At 44.0% G+C, this 15,969-nt stretch overlaps 1 protein-coding gene across 1 annotated transcript in view; it reads left to right on the forward strand.

The window, feature by feature from the left end:
• Nucleotides 1-15,969, forward strand: part of IGFN1 (immunoglobulin like and fibronectin type III domain containing 1) — a 58,994-nt gene that overhangs the window by 30,812 nt on the left and 12,213 nt on the right. The window contains exons 5-17 of the mRNA XM_040535618.1: nt 188-310; nt 2,643-2,782; nt 3,273-3,372; nt 4,265-4,312; nt 5,211-5,256; nt 6,026-6,200; nt 6,807-6,920; nt 7,906-8,077; nt 8,718-8,990; nt 10,677-11,744; nt 12,126-12,659; nt 12,723-14,441; nt 14,685-15,812. Of these exons, the coding sequence (XP_040391552.1) occupies nt 188-310; nt 2,643-2,782; nt 3,273-3,372; nt 4,265-4,312; nt 5,211-5,256; nt 6,026-6,200; nt 6,807-6,920; nt 7,906-8,077; nt 8,718-8,990; nt 10,677-11,744; nt 12,126-12,659; nt 12,723-14,441; nt 14,685-15,812 (5,640 nt within the window). The remainder of the gene's footprint in view (nt 1-187; nt 311-2,642; nt 2,783-3,272; nt 3,373-4,264; nt 4,313-5,210; nt 5,257-6,025; nt 6,201-6,806; nt 6,921-7,905; nt 8,078-8,717; nt 8,991-10,676; nt 11,745-12,125; nt 12,660-12,722; nt 14,442-14,684; nt 15,813-15,969) is intronic.

A 15,969-nucleotide genomic window follows, 5' to 3' on the forward strand; every position in this document is an offset into this window, starting at 1 on the left:
ACCTTAATGCTCCAGCCTGTGGATACATTCCCAGCCTGAAGTACAAGAATGGATGGTTCCTTTCTTGTCCAAGTGGAGCAGAGCAGAAACACTCCCTGTTCTACAGGGAGGCGATGCAGATTGCGTGACCATTTCTAAAACATAAACGCATTATCTTAATTGAATGTATTTTTCCTTGCCTTTCTAGTGAAATCCTACAAGAAATCTTCTGTCCCAGGAGTAAATATTGCCCAATTTGTGGATAAGATTCCAGAAGGATGCAGTACACCTGACTTTGAGCGGAAACCTGTCACTCTAACATTGCAGGAAGGTGAGATTCTTAAAAAAAAAAAAAAAGTCAAAGTCACAGACCCCCAGGCTTGATTCCGTGTCTCCCCTATGTCAATTTTCCGGATTAAATCAAGCTAGTTTCTAAAGAGATTTGACTAGACCACAAAAAGTATTGTGTGGCCAAAGTCTACGTACTACTTAGGAAAGTTCCATTAGTACTGCTGCAGCTCTCCTGAGTTTTAACTATTGTATGTGCAATCAAAATATGGCTCCTAATGTACACAACAAATCCTGTGAATTATTGCAGGAAGATCTCAAGGTAAGTATTTTGTAGCAAAAGGTTAAACACCTTAAAAAATGTTCATTGGAACGGGTTGCCCAGGGAAGTGGTGGAGTCACTGTCCCTGGAGGTCTTTAAGGAGAGGGTAGATGTGGTACTTAGGGATGTGGTTTAGTGGGCAATATTGGTGGTAGGTGGTGGATGGTTGGACTAGATGATCTTAGAGGTCTTTTTCAACCTTAATGATTCTATGGTTTTTATTTTCCTGTTTAACTAACTGGATTCATGAATGTTCAGCACAAGATTAGCTGCCTTTTAAAGTAAGAGGAACCGCTGGTGCTATTTAGGCTGTAGTTCTTCACCAAGAAGCAGTGCAAATTGTGCATAGAGGAGGCAAATAATGAGCTAAGGTGCAAAATCAATGGGAAGCTTTCCGGTAATCTTTCTACCCTTACAGCGAGTATCTTTTTGGAGTGGATAGCCTGCGTAGTTCGTGTAGCACCTCCTTCCTCACGAGCCTGAACAATTTCTAGCACCCTGGATTTCAGTGTTGTCACACCCATGTGTCGATTTCTATGGGCCACTGAAATTTTAAGAAGGAGCACAGTGGCCTCTAGTGGTGTATCCCACCTCCACCACCTGCCTTTTGCCTGCGAGTTTCAGGCATTAACTGAATCAGTGGCCGGTCATACTTTCTATGTTATTTCATTCAATGTAGGTTCTGCATGGTCCATATACAAAATATTAGGGCGTTAAGGTCATCCATTGCATAAAGAGAATTCAGTGTCTATGCAGATGCACTCTGAGTTTCTTTAATTTTATTGTAGCATCATTTCATTCAGTGCATGGATTAGCTGGTACTCCAAGCTGTTACAATTTGACAGAAGTATAATCAATTGGATTCAGACTTTAATAATAGTTCTGGTACTGCAATCTTGGAAAAACTGTGAAGAAAGATTCTTTTCGTAAGAATCTGTTGGCTGCATGGCCAACAGAGCTTGATGCATCATTTTTTTTTTTTTTTTTGCTGGTGACTGCAGAAGGGTGTGGGAAATACTGCAAGACTTTCTGGGGAGACATTTTAACATTGTTGGTCATCTGAAGACCAAAACTATTACAAAGGAAAGATAATAATCATTTCCTCCCTGAGCAACATCCACTCATCTCCTTTTCTGTTCCAGTGTGACACTCCCACTTACCTACACATGAGTCACTTCTCTGATTAGTTGTTTTATGTCTCCTAAGACTTTGAAGCTGTTGGAGATTTCAGTGGTCAGCTGCAGTATACTCAGGTTATTAGAGGAGGAGAGACGGAGAGACCTCACAGGTGAACCCCATTCTCTTCTCCCTTCCTTGTCTCTTCAAATAGCAGAGTCTGTGTGTTTGGAGTGCAAGGGAATTAGTCCCTTAGTTCAAGTCTAGGCTGTGGCACTTTTTCCTATGTCAATAATGACAGGGTTTGTCTATATTCAATCATAAAAGGTCTTTAAATGGGGTGTTAGCCTGCCAGCCATGACTGCTAACACCCTCTAATCATTTCTGTAATCAACAGAGCTATAGCAAGTTCAGCTTAGATGTGCTACTGGCACAATTTTGGTCCATACCAACTTGTACACACTACCTATATGATAGCCATTCTCCTCAAGCATGTAAGCATGTATTCCCTACTACTTCTTACTATTAAGAGAGTTGAAAATCAGACCAAGATAGCAAAAAAAAAAAAAAAAGAGGAAAAAAAAGCTTTCTCTATCCACATGGATGTGCAATAAAAACGCAGGGAGAGTCCATATTTGTCACTGGTGAATTTTAAAGTTAGTTTTTAAACCTCTTTGAAAGCTGGTGAGTTAGACAAGGTTATTAGGTTATTGCAGGTATCTTGCATTAAATGCTCAAATTCCTCCAAATTAAATTGGTAATTTAGGCATTCTCCACAGAGAGAACCAAAAGAATTATTTTTAAAGAATGTTTCTGTCCAAAACAGCAGAGGTGACTCACTCTGAGGATCACTTTATTGATAACACAAGGAGCCTGGCATGAGAATCCTTATGCTCAAGCTTGTCTTCAACAACTAATTTCTTGCCTCTTTCAAAAGGTAAAAATGCCATTTTCAGAGCAGTGGTCAAAGGTGTTCCAACCCCTGAGGTGAAATGGAGGCGTGCAAAAGGAGAAATGGACGATCCTGACAAATATGAAATATTCTTCAATAAAGTTATAAATGAATACGTTCTGAAGGTAAAGATCAAATACTGTGGACAGGACACACAGAGCACAATGAAAAGGGGAAGCCTGCAGTGGGCTGTCGGGGTGGAAACATCAGCATCTAGCAAAAGTGGTTAGGTAATCAACTACTAGAAAAGCCTAAAACACAGCTCAGGACTGAATTGCATCACTCCACCCATATAATGATGATCAAGATGAAACAGGAAGAGAAGCTGAATGTCAAAATAGATGCAGATTGCAAATACTAGAGATGATGACATTGTGAGAGTTTATTCTCTTAAAATGTGCCAAAAGAGCAAAATGGTCTAAATATTTCACAAATAAAAGAAGATATAGATATCATCAGATCTGAAATAGCACAAAAGTCAAATGAGCCATTTTTGGAGTCATTCTGAGAACAGAAGAAAGATCTGAAATTTCACCAAGTAGCTGTTTTATTAGAAGTTGAATAAGTGAACCACAGTACATGGCTGCAAGCTCTTACTATGTTCTTCTTTTTAAGATAAATAAGCTCACTGTAGACGACACTGATGTGTACCGTTGCTTTGCTGTAAATGAATATGGGGAAGCTACATGCTCTGCCGGCCTCAGGATCATACAGGGTAAGACTGACTAGTTCTGTAGTCCAAATATCCTGTTGTCCCATGTAATTGGCTTCACTGTCCCTCGGGGGTTGGGTGCCCAGAGCATTGTCTAAGTATCCTTGGCGTGAAGGGCTATTTTCTACCTCATTGAGGACTGGAGGTCTTCCGCAACTTCCCCCACTTAGGTGACTCCATGACAATACAAGCTTTAAGGCAACACAGAAGAAGATGGATATTGTCATCAATGCACCAGACCATGCCAAGAAGCTCTGGATTTAGTGTTAAATTGGCTTGATCCTTTTTTTTTATCATGTTGGACAAGTTGGTCAATCTTCTTTTGTTAGGGATCCATCTCATGTCACTTCAGATGTCTATGGTGCAGATGTCTTCACCTGACCAGGTTCTCTGGTTCTCTTCATAGTCAGTGGAGAGAAATAAGCAATTCATGAGTAAAATATAACTAACCTGCTCTGGGAATCTACTTGAGCAGGACATGGATTATATTGGATGTGTACATTTCATCTGTCTGCCTATAACGTAATTTTAAAAGGCAATTACCTGCTTTTGGTCAGATAATCCTTGCACCTTGGCTCCCCATCTCTAAAGCAGGAAATTAGTATTTCTTACCATTACTTAAACTGTAAGCTTCAACTGTAAGGGCAGAAACAATCTCGTCCACTGCACAGAGTATCCAATAAGCACAGAAGCAATTGTAATAGAAATGTTGCATTATAGGTGGGGATGACTAGGAATCAGTGTCAAGCTAACAACGAAATCCAGACTAGAATTTCCTCTTGTACTGATGACAGATGCATGGATTTTATGGTTCATAGGCTTACTGATGTTAGTCTATGTTATCTTGTTCATCTTATGAATTGCTTTTCATTTGTTTTCTCTTCTAAACTCTCAGTTGGCTTTAAGAGGAAAGCACAATATGTTCCTGCTCAGTCTGCTGATGGTGAGTTATATATATATATATACTTTTTTTTTTTTTGCATTCCAAATACTTATCTATCTAGTACATTTTTTACTTATTCTTCATTGCTCTGTGAAAGAAAAACAGGAGGTGGGGAGTAGCAAACACGAAATGAAACAGTTACATTATTAGCATGCTATCAGAGAAAGTGCCAAAGGCCTTTGAGGAAGGAATAGAAAAACATTACCAGGACCTACCTTCCTCCCTAGCTTTATCAGGGGAAAGAATTGTTTAATCTTGTATAGACATTACAGCAGAAACAAAGGAAATATTACATAATTTAATCTCCATTCTGAGGAAATAAACAGTAATATAATTCTTTAGGAGGTTCTCTGTCTTTTATGGCCTTGAAACTTACCCAAACTTGTTAAATAAATAAAATAAAATAAAGTAAGAGAAGGTTAATGTATCTCTAGTGTTCTGTCCGCACTTTCTGCTTGCTGTTTACTTTTGGGTAAAGTGACATTTTTAAACATGGCTTTGAGCTATTACAAATAATGATTCCAGGTATGTGCTAGAAAAGGATTTTTGGCTGTCAAATTCATCAAACATGTTAACGTGGCTGGAAAATTGTGGGTCTCTAGAGTGTCCTCTCTAGAAAGAGAGGAAAGCTCCGTAGAAAGCAGTGACCTTTCATGACACTAAAAGAACATGAGTTTGGCAGATGAACCTGTAAGCTTTCCAGCAGTTTTTTCGTAAAGTATAAAAACATCACCAGAGGTAAACACAGAATAGTGGAATGGTCTCCCGTTGGGGGCTGTTTTGCATTATCTTCTTTTGGGGACCGTATCTTAGAGTGTTGGGCGTCTGATTTTTTGTTGTTGTTGTTTTAATCCCTCCCTCTCTGTTGTGTGTCGTCATCCCCCCCCCCTTGTAACAGAATTGAAGAAGAAGCTTCAGGACCTCAGGAAGCTGCTGAGGAAGCGGTAAGCCTCCGTATAATGAAGGCCATTTTTACACTTCCCAGAGGTTTCTTGATATGGTAACTTCATAGACCTTCATGCCAATATGTTGTTTCCAAAGTTGCTGTGAGACAGCATATGGACAGACATATCAGAACAGTTTGCTACTATCTGTGAAACAGATAAACACGAGGTACCAACCTTGCCTTGAAGTGTATGTTCCCTTGCACTAGAAGATTTTGACTTTAAAAGGTCTGTTTCTCCACTTCCCCATTTTTAGCGCACAAGTAACTTCATGGCTGAGTGGCAAATCTTCATGTAATGATCTCTCTGGGCAATCAGGGACTGAGCCCTGGTTCCCATGCCATCTGCAGTCTGCCATGTGCCCATTGCTGAGCTCCCTTTACTTCCCAAGCAGGAAACCTCAAAGACTGCCTAATGGGAATGATCTCTGGCCTATGTAAAATCCTGAACTGTGCCGAGAAATAATTTGGGAAAGTACAGGTTGGCCTGGGCCAAACTGTGCCAGCGGCTCTGATAAGTAATTGTCCAGACTGCTAAATTTACAGTGCTCTATATGTCCCAGGGCAAGACTATTCCCTGACACCGTTTCATTTGGTAGTCTAGATACAGAAAGCCTGTGCCAGAAGAGTCTTATCCTTTCTTGTCTATATGTACAGGAGCAAGTGAACTGCAGAAATGATGGAGAGTAAACTGAAAGAGGATTAAGTGTAGAAAAAAGACATCTTACTGTCTTTCAAAAATTCTTGATTTTTTTCCCCCTGTTTCTAAGGGCCCCAGTACCAAAACAAAAAACACTGGATAAAGAAGCAATCTTTCAACTGTTACTACACGCAGATAGAAGAGATTATGAGAAAATCTGTATTAAATATGGAATTTCTGACTTCCGTGGCATGCTGAGAAAGCTTCAGGAGATGAGAAGGGATGCAGAGAGTGAACAAGGAGAGGTAGGATAAACTGAAAACAATGAATGCACTGATTTTTAACAAGGTGCCAAGTCCTACAGTTCCTCAGTAGCTTCTGAAAATGGGCTAAACCTTCCTAAATTGCATTGCAGATGAAAATGTTATTGTATGACAGGCAACGATTTGTGACAATGTTTTAAAGTCCTACTTCTATATTGATGCAGATGAAAAAGCTACCTACTTTTTTGGAGTTGACTTCATAAATTTTAGGGGATAGTGAACTTAGGATAATCCTTTTATTGAACCACATAGCTAAATTCTGTATTCAGTTGTCTGTGATAAGAATTCCAACACTGAATTGGAGAGTTATATGCCTGACAGTCAAAATTGCCCGTCGCATACAGAGTATGTAGAAACCTGGACAGGTAGAGATTGTTTAGCGTATGAATGACCCAGGCACAGCATGTACAACACAATTTGCCCACCAGAAGAACCTCTGGACATTTACAGGTGCTTCTTCTATACACAAAGTTAGAAGTAGCTCTTTTCTGTGCAGATAGAAGGTAGATTTCACATTTGTTCAACAACTTAAGAACTTCTGTCTTGGCAGCTGTATCATTTACCAAGTTCTTGTATCTTTCTTTGCAGTTAATTCACAGTATCAAAAATATGCAACATATCAAGGTCAACAAGGATGGAACTGCTACATTTGTCCTAGAGATGGACCTGAAAAATAGTAACAGCAAAATTTATCTGCTTAAGGTAAGGCTTAAGATGAGTCGCCCAGGTCGTAAATCACTGTAGTTGTCTGCATTAAATGCTTGATCCACTGGGCAGCATCTGAGAGCAAATAAGAATCTTAAAGTAGTCTGTCTATCACAGAATCATTGACTGATTAGGGAAAAGCATTGGTGTGGGGGTCCAGGTAATCTTTGGTGGTGAATATCACTTGGGATTTATAGGTCCAAGTACAGCGGAAACATTTCTGTCAGTTACGGACATCCTTTTTACTTCAAGGGCTCTTCAGATAAGAGTAAATTCTAACAATGTCTTTCAGGCTGCAGAAATTCTGCAGTCTCATACCAGAAAGACAGACTGATTTAATTCATTTGAGTGTTATATTCCATTCTAATTCACTTCTTTGATAAAAGATATCAAGGAAGTAAAACATCCCATCCATTTATGTAGTTGTGTTGCTGTGATCCTCATGTGATCAGAGTTGTGGATGTTCCACTGGAAGATACATTTCAGTAAAACTGCAGTTAGTAGCTTTAATGTAGGTAAAACTTGAATTCATTAAAGAGGTCAGGCTAACTAAGAACTTGTGAATTGAATGCATAACATGAGACCTATACAACCACAACATGGAGAAGGTAACCTAAATGTATCAGAGACTGGAGAGTTGTGAACTTGCCTGCTTATCTATCTTTGAAGTTGCTGAAATCTTTGAAGTTACAGTGACTGTGTTAGTTAAGCATCAACAACTTACTTGCGCTTATTACCACTTTGCCTAGTTTGAGAGTCAGATGCTGTATTCTGTGCAGGACTTACTGCACATGGTATTGCTTGTGTGTTATATAAACAATGAGCACTGTCCACTTACAGCTGTTTACTTTAAACAGTAATAGAGTGTAGACTTCTCTCTTGCCACTCATTGATATCAATAGCAAAAATTTGGCCTGATTTATTTGAAATGCCTTGTGCTAGTTGTGTGTTGTCTTTAAGAGTATGTTGTTTCTCTTCCTAGGATGGTGAGAGGCTCAGATATGGAACAGGGGATGAATACAGAAAGCACTACCTGAGGCGGATTGGAAAAAGGTATAATTTCATTGTCAACGATGTGCAGCCAGAAGATGCAGGCTTATATCAAGTCAGAGTGGAAGAAGTACCTGTTTTCTCAACTGAACTGGATGCTGAATGTAAGGATTTCAGTTAGATATATGTGATCTGTAGCTGTAACAAGAAATTATTTTTGCTGGAAAGTTTCATGTAGGAGCATATGCATAGCTCAGCAGTCAAAGCTGATGACAACAGAAGACTTTTTTGTGTTGCTTAATAATGGTTTGCTCCTTATGACAGGTGAAAAACATCTGGAAGGTGATTATGTGGTATGGATGTTGCATTTGTTGTCCAAAGGACTAAGTTCAAGTACCCTTTGGACTTCTGGATGGTAGTTGACAAATTCCTTAACTTACCCTATGCTGTAGTTTATTTTTGTAAGCTCAGCATAACAACTGTCAACCTCAATACTAGTATCAGGATGCTGAAATACATTAATGACTACAAATTACCAGCACATCACAGTGATGGATAGTATAAATGCTTATACTAAGATAATAAAGACAAAAATCTACCTCTCTATACTGTAGAAGTGGGCACAGGAGCATGTCTCAGTCTTTTTTTTTTTTTTTCTGCCTAAAGTAGTGTTCACAGGCATGGCAAGTTCCTGTCTTTCTTCCTTCAGCTGCAGCAAGTTTTCTTCTGAGAAGACAGAAATAACTCTATTTCTTTTCTGTAGCCTTTGATTTGTGTTTTTTCTTTTTTTTTTTTCCATTCCAGCCATCCCTGTGAGATTTCAGCAGCCACTCAGTGATGTGCGTTGTCCCGAGAAGGGAAATGCTGTCTTTGAGTGTACCCTACGCAGTCCTTGCTATGATGCTGTGTGGCTACATAAAACCCACCCCCTTGAGGCAAGTGAGAAGCACCAGATCTCCATGACCCCTGACGGTTTGACCCATCAGCTTGTTATCAATGATGTTGTGGCCTCTGACAATGGCATGTACACACTCGACACTGGACTCTGTTCCTCAAATGCCTATCTTCTTGTAGAGTGTAAGTGACACTATATTTTTCCCACAGTGTTGGCCTGAAGCATGTAAACAAAATAATAATCCTCTCACTGTCTTATTGCTCACTGAGAAACAAATTGTGGAGCCTCTAGTTCCTAAATTGTATCTGTAGAAATGAAGGTCTGTTTAGACCTTCTTTTCTCTTCAGATGAGACAATTTATTTATTTTTTAGTTATGACAAACTCTGTTGGTTTATTTCCTCTCCAGTTACTATGAAGTAGTATGTTCTCCATCAGTTACCTAAAAATGCTCCATACCCTAGCATGTGTTTTTAATGAGGATGCAGCATACATACAATCAAGGAAATTTAGAGGGCATCTTGCTAGATGGTATTTTCTTTCCAAAGTAGGGGTTAAACAGGTTAGAAGAAGCTCAAAAGAAGATGGGAAATATGCCTTCCAGTGAAAGCAGATTCAGGCTGGGTATGAGGAAAAGGTTCGTCACCTGAGGGTGGTCAGGCACTGGAACAGGCTCCCCAGGGACGTGGTCAGCAAGCCTGACAGAGTTTAAAAAGACACGTGATTTTCTATTCTATTCTATTCTATTCTATTCTATTCTATTCTATTCTATTCTATTCTATTCTATTCTATTCTATTCTATTCTATTCTATTCTATTCTATTCTATTCTATTCTATTCTATTCTATTCTATTCTATTCTATTCTATTCTATTCTATTCTATTCTTCTCAATGTGGTCTTCTGGGGACCCAGAAGTTGGGCTTGATGATCCTTATGGGTCCCTTCCAACTTGGATATTCTATGATTCAATCTTCACTATGATTCAGATTAATAGTTAGCTGGCTTATATGTTTTGATTCTCAAGTGTAGTTGTTTCAGTTTCTTTTGAGTTCCTGCTGCAGCAAAAGCTGGCGTACTTCATAAAGACCTTTTCTGGTAACCCTTCAGAAACAGGGCAGGTTGCTGAGTATGACATAAAAAGCAACTGCCTGTGGACTTCATTGAGCTGTCAGTGCTCTACAGAAATTATATCTAGGGTGAAAATAAACACAGTCCATGACCCACTTTTTGTCTCAGAAAAGTCTGAATTATGGGTTTAATACAAAGCTGTTCACAGAACCGGAATCTTTAGTCTTCAGGTTGGAGATCTCTCAAGTGCCAGGATACCAAATGTGCAAGCTGCCACAATAGCCATGAGATTCTAATTGAAGGGTGGGAACTGATGACCAGTCTGGGTGGGGGATATTCTGCAATTCCTTCAGGGCTGGAGGTAGAAGGCAAAAGGAACCAAAGAGTCCCAGATACCACTTAAGTCCCTCTAAATTGGATCTATCATACTGGGTTTGCCCTGATCTCCCATTTCTTCTTTTTTCTTTTTCTTAATTTTTCTTAATTTTTTTGTTGTTTGTTAACTAAAAAATATGTAATATATATTATGTATATATATATATGTAATATAATGTTTGTTAGCTAAAAATAATTGTTGTCTTAACTAAGAAATGTAAAGTTATGTCTTAGTATAGCAATGGAAAAAAAAGGTTTTTAATTGAATTTAAGTTCATTTAAATGTGTTATGTTTCTGTCTTAGAAAGAAATGATAACTTGCTAATGAATTTTCTTTGTTGATGCAGTACATGATGTTGATTGTTGTTTTTTCTCTCTTTTGCTGTAATTTTTTTTCCTTCAATCAAACAATGCATCTTCAATACAGATCCCAAAGGAAAAAAGAGACAGGATGAAGGAGGTGAAAAAGAGAAATCTGACTGGCGGAAAGAAACATTGACAGATAAAGACGGGGCTAAGAAACCTAAACGCAGAGAACATCTTAGTGATAAAGATCATCTTACGGATGCTGGCATGGAAAAAGATGACTGGTACAGAAATGGCCAAGAAGGCAGTCAAGGCTACTCTACTGATGTTGATGAAGGATATATATTTCTGGGAAAAGAGGGGCTACGCAAAACGTACAGAGATGGAACAATGGGGCCTGGGCAGTTTTCTGGAGCAGAGAGAGATGGAGAATCAATGACAGATGATGACAGTAACAGACTAAAAATTTTAGGAGGGAAAAAAGGTTTAAGGGCTGTACACAGCCAGGATTCTATGACAGGTAGAGCAAATACTGATGATAGAGCAGGAGGAGCAGATGAATGGTGTTCTGTGGATGGCAGAGATGAGGGTATGTTGGATGCAGTTGATATTGACATGGATGATGCAGAAGGTATGGATTCTTGGCATGACAAAAATTATAAAGTAGGTGATAATAGTTCTAGAGCTGGCTTTGGTGGTATCAAGAGATTAGGTGCTACTGATGGAAGTTCTGTGTTAGATGGACTTGATCCTGATTCAACCAGAGTGGGAGACAAGCATTCCCTGTATGGTAAGGATGATATGCTAGGTGGGACTAGATCTGGTAAGAATGCTGCAGGTACTGAGACTGCAGGAGGAATGAGATCCCCCTATAGCAAGGATGGTCTGCCTACTGTGGCTGGTGTGAATGGAGTCGGTATAAAAAGAGAAGGAGAAACAGGGGCTCTGTATGGCAAGGATGGCTTAACAGTTGATGCTGGTGGTCATGTAGGCCAGGCAGGAAGATCTGGCTTGCTGTATGGCCCAGGTGGTCTCTCAGCTGGAGATGGGGCTAGAACTGGTGCAGGTGGCAGTTCAGCAGGAGAAATGGGGGTACTCTATGGTCCAGATGGTCTACCAGTTGGGGCAGATGTTAATGACGCTACTGCAGGTAAAATGGGAGGGTTCTACGGTAAACATGGACAATCAGGTGAACCTGGGGCTGGAGCTGGAAATTGGGATAGAGCTGATGGAGCCGGAAGACAAATGGGATCACCCTATCAAAAGGACAGTCTCCCAGATGGAGCTGGGGCTGGTGGGGCTGGTGTAGGTGGTTTTGGAGGTGTTGGCTCTCCCTATGGAAAAGATGGCCTTCCAATGGGAATGGGAACGGGGGCTGGTATGGGTGGTACAGGTGTAGATGGCTTTGGTGGTGTAGGATCTCCCTATGGAAAGGATGGTCTCCCAGCTGGAGCTGGTGTTGGTGCAGCTGGTGCAGGAGGAATTGGCTCTCCTTATGGAAAAGATGGCCTTCTAGTGGGAATGGGACCTGGTGCCAGTGGTACAGGTGTGGATGGCTTTGGTGGTGTAGGGTCTCCCTATGGAAAGGATGGTCTCCCAGCTGGGGTTGGTATAGGTGGTGCAGGAGGTATTGGCTCTCCCTATGGAAAAGATGGCCTTCCAGTGGGAATGGGAACTGGGGCTGGTATTGGTGGGGCTGGTGTAGGTGGTCTTGGTGGTGCTGGATCTCCCTATGGAAAGGATGGTCTTCCGGCTGGGGCTGGTGTTGGTGGTGCTGGTGCAGGTGGTTTTGGAGGTGCTGGATCTCCCTATGGAAAGGATGGTTTCCCAGGTAGAGCTGGGACTGGCATAGGTGGTGCTGGTGTAGGTGGTTTTGGAGGTGCTGGATCTCCCTATGGAAAGGATGGTCTCCCAGCTGGAGCTGGCGCTGGTATTGGTGGTGCTGGTGCAGGTGGTTTTGGAGGTGGTGGATCTCCCTATGGAAAGGATGGTCTCCCAGCTGGAGCTGGGACTGTTGCTGGTGGTGCTGGTGCAGGTGGTCTGGGAGGTGTTGGATCTCCCTATGGAAAGGATGGCCTTCCAGTGGGAATGGGACCTGGGGCTGGTGGTGCTGGTGCAGGTGGTGCAGAAGGTGATGGTTCTCCCTATGGAAAGGATCGTCTCCCAGCTGGGGCTGGTATTGTTGGGGCTGGTGCTAGTGGTCTGGGAGGTGTTGGTTCTCCCTATGGAAAGGATGGTCTCCCAGCTGGAGTGGGTGGTGCAGGTGCAGGTGGTGCAGGGGGAGTTGGTTCTCCCTATGGAAAGGATGGTCTCCCTGCTGGGGCTGGTGTTGGTGGTGCTGGTGTAGGTGGTTTGGGAGGTGTTGGGTCTCCCTATGGAAAGGATGGTCTCCCAGCTGGGGCTGGTATTGGTGGTGCTGGTGCAGGTGGTTTTGGAGGTGTTGGGTCTCCCTATGGAAAGGATGGTCTTCCGGCTGGGGCTGGTGTTGGTGGTGCTGGTGTAGGAGGTTTGGCAGGTGTTGGTTCTCCTTATGGCATGGATGGTCTCCCAGCCGGAGTGGGTGGTGCTGGTGCAGGTGGTTTTGGAGGTATTGGTTCTCCCTATGGAAAGGATGGTCTTCCTGCTGGGGCTGGTGTTGGTGGTGCTGGTGCTAGTGGTCTGGGAGGTGTTGGGTCTCCCTATGGAAAGAATGGTCTCCCAGCTGGAGCTGGGACTGTCGCTGGTGGTGCTGGTGTAGGTGGTTTTGGAGGTGTTGGGTCTCCCTATGGAAAGGATGGTCTCCCAGCTGGAGCTGGGGCTGGTATTGGTGGTGCTGGTGTAGGTGGTTTGGGAGGTGTTGGGTCTCCCTATGGAAAGGATGGTCTCCCTGCTGGGGCTGGGACTGGTGTTGGTGGTGCTGGTGCAGGTGGTCTGGGAGGTGTTGAGTCTCCCTATGGAAAGGATGGTCTCCCAGCTGGGGCTGGTGTTGGTGGTGCTGGTGCAGGTGGTTTTGGAGGTGTTGGATCTCCCTATGGAAAGGATGGTCTCCCAGCTGGAGCTGGGACTGTTGCTGGTGGTGCTGGTGCAGGTGGTCTGGGAGGTGTTGGGTCTCCCTATGGAAAGGATGGTCTCCCAGCTGGAGCTGGCGCTGGTATTGGTGGTGCTGGTGCTAGTGGTCTGGGAGGTGTTGGGTCTCCCTATGGAAAGGATGGTCTCCCAGCTGGAGCTGGTGCTGGTATTGGTGGTACTGGTGCTAGTGGTCTGGGAGGTATTGGGTCTCCCTATGGAAAGGATGGTCTCCCAGCTGGAGCTGGCGCTGGTGTTGGTGGTGCTGGTGCAGGTGGTCTGGGAGGTGTTGGGTCTCCCTATGGAAAGGATGGTCTCCCTGCTGGAGCTGGGGCTGGTGTTGGTGGTGCTGGTGCAGGTGGTCTGGGAGGTGTTGGGTCTCCCTATGGAAAGGATGGTCTCCCAGCTGGAGCTGGCGCTGGTATTGGTGGTGCTGGTGCAGGTGGTCTGGGAGGTGTTGGGTCTCCCTATGGAAAGGATGGTCTCCCTGCTGGAGCTGGGGCTGGTGTTGGTGGTGCTGGTGCAGGTGGTTTTGGAGGTGTTGGGTCTCCCTATGGAAAGGATGGTCTCCCTGCTGGAGCTGGGGCTGGTGTTGGTGGTGCTGGTGCAGGTGGTTTTGGAGGTGTTGGGTCTCCCTATGGAAAGGATGGTCTCCCTGCTGGAGCTGGGGCTGGTATTGGTGGTGCTGGTGCAGGTGGTTTTGGAGGTGTTGGGTCTCCCTATGGAAAGGATGGTCTCCCTGCTGGAGCTGGGGCTGGTGTTGGTGGTGCTGGTGCAGGTGGTTTTGGAGGTGTTGGGTCTCCCTATGGAAAGGATGGTCTCCCTGCTGGAGCTGGGGCTGGTGTTGGTGGTGCTGGTGCAGGTGGTTTTGGAGGTGTTGGGTCTCCCTATGGAAAGGATGGTCTCCCAGCTGGATCTGGGGCTGGTATTGGTGGTGCTGGTGTAGGTGGTTTGGGAGATGTTGGGTCTCCCTATGGAAAGGATGGTCTCCCTGCTGGGGCTGGGACTGGTGTTGGTGGTGCTGGTGCAGGTGGTTTTGGAGGTGTTGGGTCTCCCTATGGAAAGGATGGTCTCCCAGCTAGAGCTGGGGCTGGTGTTGGTGGTGCTGGTGCAGGTGGTTTTGGAGGTGCTGGATCTCCCTATGGAAAGGATGGTCTCCCAGCTGGAGCTGGGGCTGGTGTTAGTGGTTCAGGTTTAGCTGGTGCAGGGGGAGTTGGTTCTCCTTATGGTAAGGATGGTTTCCCGGCTGGGGCTGGTATTGGCGGTGCTGGTGTAGCTGGCTTGGGAGGTGTTGGGTCTCCATATGGAAAAGGTGGCCTTCCAGTGGGAATGGGAACTGGGGCAGGTGTTGGTGGTGCTGGTGCAGGTGGTTTTGGTGGTGTAGGGTCTCCCTATGGAAAGGATGGTCTCCCAGCTCAGGCTGGTGGTAGTATAACTAGTGCAAGGGGGGCTGGATCTTCCTATGGAAGAGATGGTCTGTCAAGTGGTGCTGCGGCAGGAGTAGCTCATTTTCCTTTTGGAGGTGAAGAAGTAACGGGTTCACACCATGGTCGGGATGCTGGGCTGAGCAGTGTTCAAGGATATGGAGGTGGAGCAGGAGGAGCTGGCTTATCTTCAGAGGGCAGGGGTGTTGGTGGCTCTGCCATACAAGGTGCTGGGTCTGCATATGGAAAGGATGGGGGTTCAGCTGGAGGCAGGGCTGGAGGGGGTGGTGTTGGCAGGTTGGGAGGTGATGGAAAGGAGTTACATTCAGCCTGGGGTACAGAAGGTATGGCAGGAGCTGTTGGAATAGGTGGCAAATATGGGCTTGATTTATGTCCCGGCAAATCTGCACGAGGTGAAGCTGGAAAGGGAACTGCTGGTGATTTCAGAGGGCCAGGCCACAAAGGCTCATCCCATGACGAAGAATCAGATCAAAGGGATGGTAGGGGTGAGGACAGGGATTTAGGACGGTTAGGCTCCTGCTATGGCAAAGATTCTGCCGCTGGAGGGGCAGGGAGCAAATCTCATAACAGATTGGGTGACAGGGGGAAGCCAGGTGTTTTCGGTCAAGGTTCACCAGGTTATGATCAGACATCAAACCTTTATGGTGGACCCTCCTCAATAAACCAGAGAAAACAGCTACCCAGCCTTGATATTAAAACAAATGATTTCTTGAAGAATACGGAAAGTACAGAAAAAAGAGGACATTATCGCCTAGATGATCTGAGAGGTATGTGTTTAACCGATTACTTCTGTATTGTTGATCCTTGCGTTTTGATACTAACAAGAGCAAGTGCTGGATTCTGCACATGGGTTGGAGCAACCTGGGTTTTACATACAGACTGGGGGCGACAGGCTGGAGAGCAGCCCCACAGAGAGGGATCTGG

The sequence above is a fragment of the Cygnus olor genome, chromosome 24, assembly GCF_009769625.2.
Source record: "Cygnus olor isolate bCygOlo1 chromosome 24, bCygOlo1.pri.v2, whole genome shotgun sequence".
Lineage (NCBI taxonomy): Eukaryota > Metazoa > Chordata > Aves > Anseriformes > Anatidae > Cygnus > Cygnus olor.